Genomic DNA, 13,573 nt, shown 5'->3' on the forward strand with positions numbered 1-13,573 from the left:
AAATATACAGGTAATGGTGACCAAGTGGGGAAATCTACAGGTAATGGTGACTAAGTGGGGAAATCTACAGGTAATGGTGACTAAGTGGGGAAATCTACAGGTAATGGTGACCAAGTGGGGAAATCTACAGGTAATGGTGACTAAGTGGGGAAATCTACAGGTAATGGTGACTAAGTGGTCACTAAATCTATGGGTAATGGTGACCAAGTGGGGAAATCTACGGGTAATGGTGACCAAGTGGGGAAATCTACGGGTAATGGTGACCAAGTGGGGAAATCTACGGGTAATGGTGACTAAGTGGGGAAATCTACAGGTAATGGTGACCAAGTGGTCACTAAATCTATGGGTAATGGTGACCAGGTGGCGAAATCTACAGGTAATGGTGACCAGGTGGGGAAATCTACAGGTAATGGTGACCAAGTGGGGAAATCTATGGGTAATGGTGACTAAGTGGTCACTAAATCTATGGGTAATGGTGACCAGGTGGCGAAATCTACAGGTAATGGTGACCAGGTGGCGAAATCTACAGGTAATGGTGACCAAGTGGGGAAATCTACTGGAAATGGTGACTAAGTGGGGAAATCTACAGGTAATGGTGACTAAGTGGGGAAATCTACAGGTAATGGTGACCAAGTGGGGAAATCTACAGGTAATGGTGACTAAGTGGGGAAATCTACAGGTAATGGTGACTAAGTGGTCACTAAATCTATGGGTAATGGTGACCAGGTGGCGAAATCTACAGGTAATGGTGACCAGGTGGCGAAATCTACAGGTAATGGTGACCAAGTGGGGAAATCTACTGGTAATGGTGACTAAGTGGGGAAATCTACAGGTAATGGTGACTAAGTGGGGAAATCTACAGGTAATGGTGACCAAGTGGGGAAATCTACAGGTAATGGTGACTAAGTGGTCACTAAATCTACAGGTAATGGTGACTAAGTGGGGAAATCTACAGGTAATGGTGACTAAGTGGGGAAATCTACAGGTAATGGTGACTAAGTGGTCACTAAATCTATGGGTAATGGTGACCAAGTGGGGAAATCTACGGGTAATGGTGACTAAGTGGGGAAATCTACGGGTAATGGTGACCAAGTGGGGAAATCTACGGGTAATGGTGACTAAGTGGGGAAATCTACAGGTAATGGTGACCAAGTGGGGAAATCTACAGGTAATGGTGACCAAGTGGGGAAATCTACAGGTAATGGTGACCAAGTGGGGAAATCTACAGGTAATGGTGACCAAGTGGGGAAATCTACGGGTAATGGTGACTAAGTGGTCACTAAATCTATGGGTAATGGTGACCAGGTGGCGAAATCTACAGGTAATGGTGACCAGGTGGCGAAATCTACAGGTAATGGTGACCATGTGGGGAAATCTACAGGTAATGGTGACCAAGTGGGGAAATCTACAGGTAATGGTGACCAGGTGGGGAAATCTACAGGTAATGGTGACCAGGTGGGGAAATCTACAGGTAATGGTGACCAAGTGGGGAAATCTACAGGTAATGGTGACCAGGTGGGGAAATCTACAGGTAATGGTGACCAGGTGGGGAAATCTACAGGTAATGGTGACCAGGTGGGGAAATCTATGGGTAATGGTGACCAAGTGGGGAAATCTACAGGTAATGGTGACTAAGTGGGGAAATATACGGGTAATGGTGACCAGGTGGGGGAATCTACAGGTAATGGTGACCAAGTGGGGAAATATACGGGTAATGGTGACCAGGTGGGGGAATCTAAAGGTAATAGTGACCAAGTGGGAAAATCTACGGGTAATGGTGACCAGGTTGGAAGGGTTTTCAAGTGCCATATCCTTTATCAACATGATGCAGTAGTCGCTATTATATTTAACAAAAGTCCCAGGTAAAAAAAGTGATAAAAGTCAATACATATAATTATTTTGGTATGGTAGATAAAGAGGCAATTCCTTTAGATGTAAATTTCTGTCACAAAAATTCTGTCAATCTGCTTTCATTAAATGTAAAATTAATAAACTGAAATATTTGTTTTTTCCATACTAGACAAATTCCCATCCATTTTACTTCATGTCCCATCTAAGATTTATTTTGTTTTTTGATTTTGAAAACCACATATATGGACTCAATAATACCAAAATGATGTCTGTGTCTATCCTATAGTTAGTATAATCTGGCTGGGTTAGGTGTTGTGCTATGTCCAGGTTTTGACATTTTTATATAACGATCCATCATCCATGGACAGTCTTTAAATGACTTTATATTGTATGAAGAACCCCAAAACCTGTGTATGGAATTCAGTTGGTTATCAATATTTAAAATACTAGAAAAGTTAGGTAAGGGCTCTTTCAGTAAAGTTTATCCCATGGGAGGACTCCAGAAATTTAAAAAAAAAATCTATGGTGGGCACAGGTAAAAGCTGTGATAACATAAGTCAATACCAAATTAGTTTCTTTTCATTTTACTTCATGCCGCATCTTAGAATAAATGTCTTCGTTTTACAGGGTTGTATCAATCTGATAGACGTGAGTAAGGGCGATGTTCTACGTACAGTGTATCTTAGCGACTCGGAGAGGATGGCATTTGTAAATCAGATAAAGGTAGTCGACAATACAGTGATTGTGTGTGATTATGCCAGCGAGATGAAGGTCATACACTTTCCTACAGTACTGGAGAAGGCCGAGTAGGAAAGGAGGATTTAGTACGGCTTGGAAGAAGGAACACTGAAACGAAATGAAAAAGCAGCTAGATATCACCTACCTATTGTATTGGAGATTGTAGCGTCACATGGCAGCCAAATCATCTACTCATTCGGAAAAAAATGCATCTCTAAGTTTTCATTTTACATTTCGTGCCTAATCTTAATGCTCCTTTCAATAGAATATATTTAAAGAACACTTCCTATAGATTACTGTATTTGGAGATCCTAGCACTGATATCACTCAACTTTTATAACCCAAATTAGGTTTCAGCTTTTTCTGAACTGTTTCGGGTAAATTCGGGATTTCTTAATAATATAGATATTTTAGTATTACCGTTATAAACATTTGTAGAAATACAAATCAACGATATCTCACTAACCATTCCTAATCTGAAATCTTTTATAAGCATCATGATAATTTTATTACTGGTTGCTAAAAAATATGACCCTTTTAAAGAAAATTTCAAGTGGGTTTGTTTGGTGTTTTTTTCCCAGTTAAACAAGATAGAAATATAGAAAATGATATCCACTACATGTATTTAAGTATAATCTTCAAATAAGTATCGTAATATCCTGTGTATTGCCCATACCAGTGCCTGCAGTATCTAGAATAAGGCATTTTAAAGCATTTTGTCAAGTAAATTTCAGATATCCCGCCCTGGCAGACTACTGTGTAATAAGACAATTAAAATCATATGCATCTACATGTAAATAGGATGTTGTGTTTTAGTTTGGACCTTCATGGCCGTGCAAATTGAACAATAGATTGTTTTTTCCCTTTCAGACATTTATTGTGTAGACCAGGAAACAAGTACATGTAGCAATGTATAACCCAGATTTTTCTTCATATATGGAAAAAAAAAAATCCCACAGATAGCCTGTTCGTGGAGTTAGTAGCCCACTCCGGTAGTAAGTCATCAAAAGACATCTCCAGATGTAAAAAATTGTAAAGCCTGCAGGTTCTGCGCAGGTAATTACGGTAATGAGTTTCGCCCAGAAGTGTTTCAATTAAATCAGATCAAATTCATAAGTTGTGATATCTATGGCAAGTTTTTGTGAAGAACTATTTTCACTTTTGAATTTTCCTCCCCAGAGTAATAAATTCACTGATGTACAAAGGAAAAGGTGTTTATTGCGGTCTTAGAATTCCATCAAATCAGTGTTGACATTTTGAATATTTATAAACTGTACATAATCATGTATTTACAATTTTTTACCGAGTGAATTTCTATGTACATACTGTATATATATTTATAGATAGAAAAAAATAAAAGCTTTCTGCGGTTACCTTGAAGTCAAGTTTCGACGGCAAAATATAGCTAAATTGAAAAAAGTCAATGTTGTGGTTTTTAGGTTTACGTCTGGGTATCCAAAGCTTTGATGGTTTAATGTATATCGGTAAAAAATACAAAAGATAAAGATTGATGAGGTAGCCCCAGAAAGCTGGTTACATGAATGGTGCTGCTAGGTCACTAGATGTACATTTGGCTACAGGTAGTTTGTGATGTTGTGGATTTTTGTGCTTTCTATTAATGTAATGTAAAAGTCAGTTGGCCGTCCTTCAAGATCAAACATGTCCATGTTCCCCCTTTTCCTGATATTTTGTAAATTTTCTTACTGAGTTTATCCAAATTTCCACCAAATCTTTGTAAATACTTGGTACATTGTACACAATAATGTTATTGATTATAAAACTGTGCTATTGAATGTGCAATTTCCAGATAAAAGTCTGTAGCATAATGTGTATTAGGTTTTATTAGAAATGTGTACCGGAAGGTTTAGCTCGTGGATTTAACACTTGTACAGAACAATGTATATATTGTCTTGTCATCCTGATCGATTGCAGATGCTTTTTAACAAATGACAAAGAACATGGATATTTAATGGCCAAATAGTGTTTGTTTACAAATTTTGTATTTCTCCATCATGGAATGTTTGTACTGCCCCCAAGACCGATAAATTTAGTAAGTTTTGTGAAAAAGACATTCATATATTTTCATAACAAAGAGACACACCTTTTAAAGTTACATGCTTTCATTGATCAATCTATTTAACAAACATTGCTTATTTGATCAGAAATCATATCTCCATTAGCTGTCTAAAAATTTACAGTGTAGGGTCCAGAATCTAAAATTAAAATATTTAACTTTATTTCATTTAAAAATGTTCATTGCCACACATGAAGTTTTTATTAACATATATACTAACCAACCTGATTAAACTCCTTCATGATATCATGAAAACATAACCTGTTAGCATAGTTAAATGATTCGTATTGTTTGTTTTCCTTTTCTTGAGACTGTATTTTTTGCCACAGACATCGTTACCTTTCTATTAAGTATATTTTTTGTGTGTGTGCTTTGATTTGAAGGTCACAGGCAGCTAAGTATTATTTATTAAATGTCAAAAAGGACATCTTTCATTTTCGTATTTAATAATTTTGGCTTTGTTTTTTCTGGCCATTCTCATATCATATGTGAAAAGGTGTGATTTTATATCCCGATTGCAATGAACATTGTGGATAGAATATATTGAATACTGATTAATTGAATTGGTGAGAGTTCAACAGTGTATTGTACAAGACATAGAACAATTATCTTACATCAAACATTTATTATGTATATGTTACTAAACTGTTGCCTGTTGGTTTAATTTGATGTGTGTACATGTTGGTCATAACCTGTACAATGTTGTCTGTTTGAAAATTTATTGTTTTACCAAGTTGTATTTTGTGAAGTATATTGTTAAGGATGAATTGTTTGTGTTGAGTGATTTTAGGAAAAGATATGTTTTGTGTTTCGATGGACAGCAGTTGATCAATTCCTTTACAAGCAAATATATAGATTTAGGGATTAAGTGAAGTTAATACAATATTGAAAAAATCTTGGTCGTAGAAAATATGTCCAACCTATGACCTAAGTCAGAGAATTATTATAAAGTTTTCAACTGAAGTCGATTGACCTTATGAAATCGGCCATTTAGATCAAGGTTATAGGATCACAGTAAATAAACTTGGGATGTCAGAACCTTTTTCTGTCCCAACATTTGTGTTGCAATCGAAAGTTTATAATAATGATAAGTGCTAATTAATACTGACACATTTAATAAATAATTTTATGAACAAAATCCAAACCCCATCTTCCAATGATTAATGTCTGCATAGGAGCTAGTCACTGAGAGATGGTGATTTTGTGTTATTAAGCTTTAAATCTTCACTAAGATTATATTGATATTCAAACGAAAACCCACCTAAATCTCTTATTGTAAAGTTATTTATAACAGGGAACAAAGAAACATAACTGTATTTAGATACTTTTTGATGATTCTGTCTGTTAAAAGGAATTTCTCTTGATACATCATTGATTTTCTATGAAGATTGACAGATGTTAGATATTTTGTTAATGATAAATTGAAGCTTCACCTTAGCAAATTGTGTTTAGTAATAGATTATGGATAGTTTATGATAACTTTTAATTTGATTCTCTTAAAAAAACCAAATTAATTACATTGCGTGCTATTAGTAGATTAGTTTTGAATATAAAGGCAGGAGTGGTCGTCCAGCAGTCAACTTTTGATGTCTTTCAGAAAACTACAAGAAACTAGGTAATGATATTTGTTAAGAAGGTACATGGGCTGGAATACACTAAAATTTCCTCGTATGAAGGACTTTGATCTATTGTACAGAAAACCCAGAAGCGTGATATTTTGCCAGCAGGAACCTAGGACAAGGTGCTATAAAGTTTCCTCATATAAATGACCTTGACTTACTCTCAAGGTCACTGGAGTCAAATAGAGAAAATTCTTCTAGGGATCTTCTTCTCTAGTTCTAGAAGGCCAAGAGGCTGACATTTTGCCTACAGGTACCTAGGATGGAATAATATAGTTACCTCACATAAATGACATTGACCTTCAGCAATACCCAGTATGTTTGTTTCGTAATAAGTAATTACAAGCCGCATGAGCAATTCAGGTACCTATGTAATGAAATATTTCAAATGATTTTTATGAACTATAAAAAGTTATAATCAATGCTGTTAATTTAATGTTATCACAATTTGTGAGGTTTCAGAAAGTATGAAATTGAAAGTGTGATACTGAACAAAGTGTTTGTAACTGTTTTTGAAACATGAAGATCTCGCTGAAATATTCAAATTGCTCAAATTAATATCTAGATAAGAAGAGTTCCTTTCATTTTGTCCTGAAGAGTCCATCAGAATATCTCCATGATTATTTTGTATGTATGAAAGAAGTTAGAATATTTTTCATTAGATCACATCTACCCACTTCCTCGTTAAACACATTTTTCCTTGGAAAATTCTGGTTCAAACATAGTTCATATTGCAGTGTGTTTCAAATACTGATGGTATTCAATAACACAACTTTACTGATAGTTGTTTAATATCACAGAACTTACATTTCACAGATTTCTGTTGAGAGCTGGTTATATTAGCAGAGCATTTTAGTTTGGCGACTAGTTTTAGTTATTACGAGTGAAATTTAACTGGAAATACAATATAACACCAGCTATAGTTATTAAATTGCTATAATTGTAGTGCAAGATTAGTTGGTTCTATTTATTTGTGAACCAGAAGAGTCTTGTGAAGATGCATGCTGCCAGTTTCCTGGTCTAAAGTGTCCTACATGTACTTAGTATTATTTATTTTGCATGTGACAGGATATCAAATGATAATGTGGAATTAATGAATGGTAAACTATCAAAACAAGGCAAACTTCCTAAAGATATAGCAATGTATTATAACTTGTAAAAAAAATCTTTAGTCCACCTTCTCACTTCATTCCATTTGACCTACCCTACACATACATAATTCATTTAACCAAATTTGTATTTCTTTTTGTTTTGCATGTTTCATTTTACAGTATTGACTGGTATAGAAGCAACATAGGAAGCTTTAAACTATTTTCATCAAATCATTTAGCATTATCAATGCAATTCATAAATAGAGGATTTATTAGCAAGTTTGAGTTCTTATGATTGTTGATACGTGTACCTTGTGATTTATATCTGATTTACTGTCAACTAAACTATACTCTAACATCATAAGATGATGTGTATAATTTATTTTTCTGTAACCAACATATTAACTTCGTACTGTTTTGGTGTCCTTATCTGTTTGTCATGTTAAAATAAGTTCACACTACGGTGGAGAAAATAAAATGTGCTTATGAAAATTGTTTTCTTTGATTTTCTTCTTTCGATACCTATCTCCTGTGTCCATTGGTGTTTCATGGGAAGTTGATAAACAGGACATTCTGCTCTCTTGTTTGTGTCCTTTGGCAAGACACTTCACCTTAATTACTCTGGATGGTATGCAACGAGCCTCCTGTATGTTGTTATGTGAGGTAGTCACCAACTACTACAAGGAAACCCAAACTCAAAATGACCCTGTCTGTTTACTGGTCTATAAAGACAGCAAAGAAACAAATAAACCTCCAGTTGGGAATACACACCAAGTGGGGTGAGTTAGTGTTATTTATTAGTCCCCTGCCGTTTGAAAAACGGGGGGACTATAGGTTTACCCTCCGTCCGTCTGTCTGTCTGTCTGTCTGTCTGTCTGTCTGTCCGTCTGTCTGTCTGTCACGCAATAGTTGTCCGGACAACTCCTTCTAAAGTACTGCTCCGATTTTAATAAAACTTGGTATACATGATCAGTATAACATGTAGTTGTGCATCCCACATTTTTTTTCTCGAAAAACCAATTTTCAAAATGGCCGCCGACTTCTCATTGGTTGAGACTTGTCCGGACAACTCCTTCTAAAGTACTACTCCGATTTTAATGAAACTTGGTATACATGATCAGTATAACATGTAGTTGTGCATCCCACATTTTTTTTTTCCAAAAAACCAATTTTCAAAATGGCCGCCGACTTCTCATTGGTTGAGACTTGTCCGGACAACTCCTTCTAAAGTACTGCTCCGATTTTAATGAAACTTGGTATACATGATCAGTATAACATGTAGTTGTGCATCCCACATTTCTTTTTTCGAAAAACCAATTTTCAAAATGGCCGCCGACTTCTCATTGGTTGAGACTTGTCCGGACAACTCCTTCTAAAGTACTACTCCGATTTTAATGAAACTTGGTATACATGATCAGTATAACATGCAGTTGTGCATCCCACATTTTTTTTTTCGAAAAACCAATTTTCAAAATGGCCGCCGACTTCTCATTGGTTGTCTTGTCCGGACAACTCCTTCTAAAGTACTACTCCGATTTTAATGAAACTTGGTATACATGATCAGTATAACATGTAGTTGTGCATACCACATTTTTTTTTAAAATTCATTTTTCAAAATGGCTGCCGGCTTCTCATTGGTTGAGACTTGTCCGGACAACTCCTCCTAAAGCACTACTCCGATTTTAATAAAACTTGGTATACATGATCAGTGTAACATGTAGTTGTGCATCCCACATTTTTTTTTTCGAAAAACCAATTTTCAAAATGGCCGCCGACTTCTCATTGGTTGAGACTTGTCCGGACAACTCCTCCTAAAGTACTACTTCGATTTTAACGAAACTTGGTATACATGATCAGTATAACATGTAGTTGTGCATCTGACATTTTTTTTTCAAAAATTCATTTTTCAAAATGGCTGCTGGCTTCTCATTGGTTGAGGCTTGTCCGGACAACTCCTCCTAAAGTACTACTCCGATTTTAATAAAACTTGGTATACATGATCAGTATAACATGTAGTTGTGCATCCCACATTTTTTTTTTCCGAAAAACCAATTTTCAAAATGGCCGCCGGCTTCTCATTGGTTGAGGCGTGTCCGGACAATCCTAAAGTACTACTCCGATTTTAACGAAACTTGGTATACGTGATCAGTATAACATGTAGTTTAAAAAATGGGAAATAAATAGTTGCACTCCTGGTTCAGGCAGGGGACTTTGTATTGCTGTTGCAATACTATCCATCCTTGTGTTACAATGTAATCTTGCTCTAATATGGGATTTATGCAAATATTAAAAAGTCAAATACATTTTACTGTTTTGAAACAGAAATAAATCAACAAAGCTTTATTTTGGCATAAAACAAAAGACATATATATATATTTCATAAGATAAATAAAATAATTGGTGATAAATTTGGTGTACATTAAAATGAAATAACAATGAGATCCTTATTTAAAAAAAGAAAAAAAACCCAACTAACAATGATATAAAATATATGAGTTAACAGTAATTCTGTCGCATCTGTAAACTAATATGATAATGAACAATGAGGATACGATGTAATAAATTTGTCATATAGATCAACTAAAGAAATAATACTTAACCATTAAATCATATATAGTATGTTTACCAGTAACTTTGTCACATTTGTAAACTAAAGAAACAATACTAAATACAGTAATTAAATCATATATAGTATGTTTACCAGTAACTTTGTCACATTTGTAAACTAAAGAAACAATACTAAATACAGTAATTAAATCATATATAGTATGTTTACCAGTAACTTTGTCACATTTGTAAACTAAAGAAACAATACTAAATACAGTAATTAAATCATATATAGTATGTTTACCAGTAACTTTGTCACATTTGTAAACTAAAGAAATAATACTAAATACAGTAATTAAATCATATATAGTATGTTTACCAGTAACTTTGTCACATTTGTAAACTAAAGAAATAATACTAAATACAGTAATTAAATCATATATAGTATGTTTACCAGTAACTTTGTCACATTCGTAAACTAAAGAAATAATACTAAATACAGTAATTAAATCATATATAGTATGTTTACCAGTAACTTTGTCACATTCGTAAACTAAAGAAATAATACTAAATACAGTAATTAAATCATATATAGTATGTTTACCAGTAACTTTGTCACATTTGTAAACTAAAGAAACAATACTAAATACAGTAATTAAATCATATATAGTATGTTTACCAGTAACTTTGTCACATTCGTAAACTAAAGAAATAATACTAAATACAGTAATTAAATCATATATAGTATGTTTACCAGTAACTTTGTCACATTCGTAAACTAAAGAAACAATACTAAATACAGTAATTAAATCATATATAGTATGTTTACCAGTAACTTTGTCACATTTGTAAACTAAAGAAACAATACTAAATACAGTAATTAAATCATATATAGTATGTTTACCAGTAACTTTGTCACATTTGTAAACTAAAGAAACAATACTAAATACAGTAATTAAATCATATATAGTATGTTTACCAGTAACTTTGTCACATTTGTAAACTAAAGAAACAATTCTAAATACAGTAATTAAATCATATATAGTATGTTTACCAGTAACTTTGTCACATTTGTAAACTAAAGAAACAATACTAAATACAGTAATTAAATCATATATAGTATGTTTACCAGTAACTTTGTCACATTTGTAAACTAAAGAAACAATACTAAATACAGTAATTAAATCATATATAGTATGTTTACCAGTAACTTTGTCACATTCGTAAACTAAAGAAATAATACTAAATACAGTAATTAAATCATATATAGTATGTTTACCAGTAACTTTGTCACATTTGTAAACTAAAGAAATAATACTAAATACAGTAATTAAATCATATATAGTATGTTTACCAGTAACTTTGTCACATTTGTAAACTAAAGAAATAATACTAAATACAGTAATTAAATCAAATATAGTATGTTTACCAGTAACTTTGTCACATTCGTAAACTAAAGAAATAATACTAAATACAGTAATTAAATCATATATAGTATGTTTACCAGTAACTTTGTCACATTCGTAAACTAAAGAAATAATACTAAATACAGTAATTAAATCATATATAGTATGTTTACCAGTAACTTTGTCACATTCGTAAACTAAAGAAATAATACTAAATACAGTAATTAAATCATATATAGTATGTTTACCAGTAACTTTGTCACATTCGTAAACTAAAGAAATAATACTAAATACAGTAATTAAATCATATATAGTATGTTTACCAGTAACTTTGTCACATTCGTAAACTAAAGAAATAATACTAAAAACAGTAATTAAATCATATATAGTATGTTTACCAGTAACTTTGTCACATTCGTAAACTAAAGAAATAATACTAAAAACAGTAATTAAATCATATATACATGTAGTATGTTTACCAGTAACTTTGTCACATTTGTAAACTAAAGAAACAATACTAAATACAGTAATTAAATCAAATATAGTATGTTTACCAGTAACTTTGTCACATTTGTAAACTAAAGAAATAATACTAAATACAGTAATTAAATCATATATAGTATGTTTACCAGTAACTTTGTCACATTTGTAAACTAAAGAAATAATACTAAATACAGTAATTAAATCATATATAGTATGTTTACCAGTAACTTTGTCACATTTGTAAACTAAAGAAATAATACTAAATACAGTAATTAAATCATATATAGTATGTTTACCAGTAACTTTGTCACATTTGTAAACTAAAGAAATACAATGTAATACTAAATACAGTAATTAAATCATATATAGTATGTTTACCAGTAACTTTGTCACATTCGTAAACTAAAGAAACAATACTAAATACAGTAATTAAATCATATATAGTATGTTTACCAGTAACTTTGTCACATTTGTAAACTAAAGAAATACAATGTAATACTAAATACAGTAATTAAATCATATATAGTATGTTTACCAGTAACTTTGTCACATTTGTAAACTAAAGAAACAATACTAAATACAGTAATTAAATCATATATAGTATGTTTACCAGTAACTTTGTCACATTTGTAAACTAAAGAAATACAATGTAATACTAAATACAGTAATTAAATCATATATAGTATGTTTACCAGTAACTTTGTCACATTTGTAAACTAAAGAAACAATACTAAATACAGTAATTAAATCATATATAGTATGTTTACCAGTAACTTTGTCACATTTGTAAACTAAAGAAATACAATGTAATACTAAATACAGTAATTAAATCATATATAGTATGTTTACCAGTAACTTTGTCACATTTGTAAACTAAAGAAACAATACTAAATACAGTAATTAAATCATATATAGTATGTTTACCAGTAACTTTGTCACATTTGTAAACTAAAGAAATAATACTAAATACAGTAATTAAATCATATATAGTATGTTTACCAGTAACTTTGTCACATTTGTAAACTAAAGAAATAATACTAAATACAGTAATTAAATCATATATAGTATGTTTACCAGTAACTTTGTCACATTTGTAAACTAAAGAAACAATACTAAATACAGTAATTAAATCATATATAGTATGTTTACCAGTAACTTTGTCACATTTGTAAACTAAAGAAACAATACTAAATACAGTAATTAAATCATATATAGTATGTTTACCAGTAACTTTGTCACATTCGTAAACTAAAGAAACAATACTAAATACAGTAATTAAATCATATATAGTATGTTTACCAGTAACTTTGTCACATTTGTAAACTAAAGAAACAATACTAAATACAGTAATTAAATCATATATAGTATGTTTACCAGTAACTTTGTCACATTCGTAAACTAAAGAAATAATACTAAATACAGTAATTAAATCATATATAGTATGTTTACCAGTAACTTTGTCACATTTGTAAACTAAAGAAACAATACTAAATACAGTAATTAAATCATATATAGTATGTTTACCAGTAACTTTGTCACATTTGTAAACTAAAGAAACAATACTAAATACAGTAATTAAATCATATATAGTATGTTTACCAGTAACTTTGTCACATTTGTAAACTAAAGAAACAATACTAAATACAGTAATTAAATCAAATATAGTATGTTTACCAGTAACTTTGTCACATTTGTAAACTAAAGAAATAATACTAAATACAGTAATTAAATCATATATAGTATGTTTACCAGTAACTTTGTCAC

At 31.9% G+C, this 13,573-nt stretch overlaps 1 protein-coding gene across 1 annotated transcript in view; it reads left to right on the forward strand.

Moving 5' to 3' along the window:
- The window catches only part of LOC117344232 (sterol regulatory element-binding protein cleavage-activating protein-like), a 46,584-nt gene extending 38,718 nt beyond the window's left edge, over nucleotides 1–7,866 (forward strand). Inside the window, exon 24 of the mRNA XM_033906908.1 lies at nucleotides 2,479–7,866. Coding sequence (XP_033762799.1) covers nucleotides 2,479–2,661 — 183 coding nt within the window. The 3' untranslated portion in view covers nucleotides 2,662–7,866. The remainder of the gene's footprint in view (nucleotides 1–2,478) is intronic.
- The last annotated feature ends 5,707 nt before the right edge of the window (nucleotides 7,867–13,573 follow it).

This window comes from Pecten maximus, chromosome 15 (genome assembly GCF_902652985.1).
Source record: "Pecten maximus chromosome 15, xPecMax1.1, whole genome shotgun sequence".
NCBI lineage: Eukaryota > Metazoa > Mollusca > Bivalvia > Pectinida > Pectinidae > Pecten > Pecten maximus.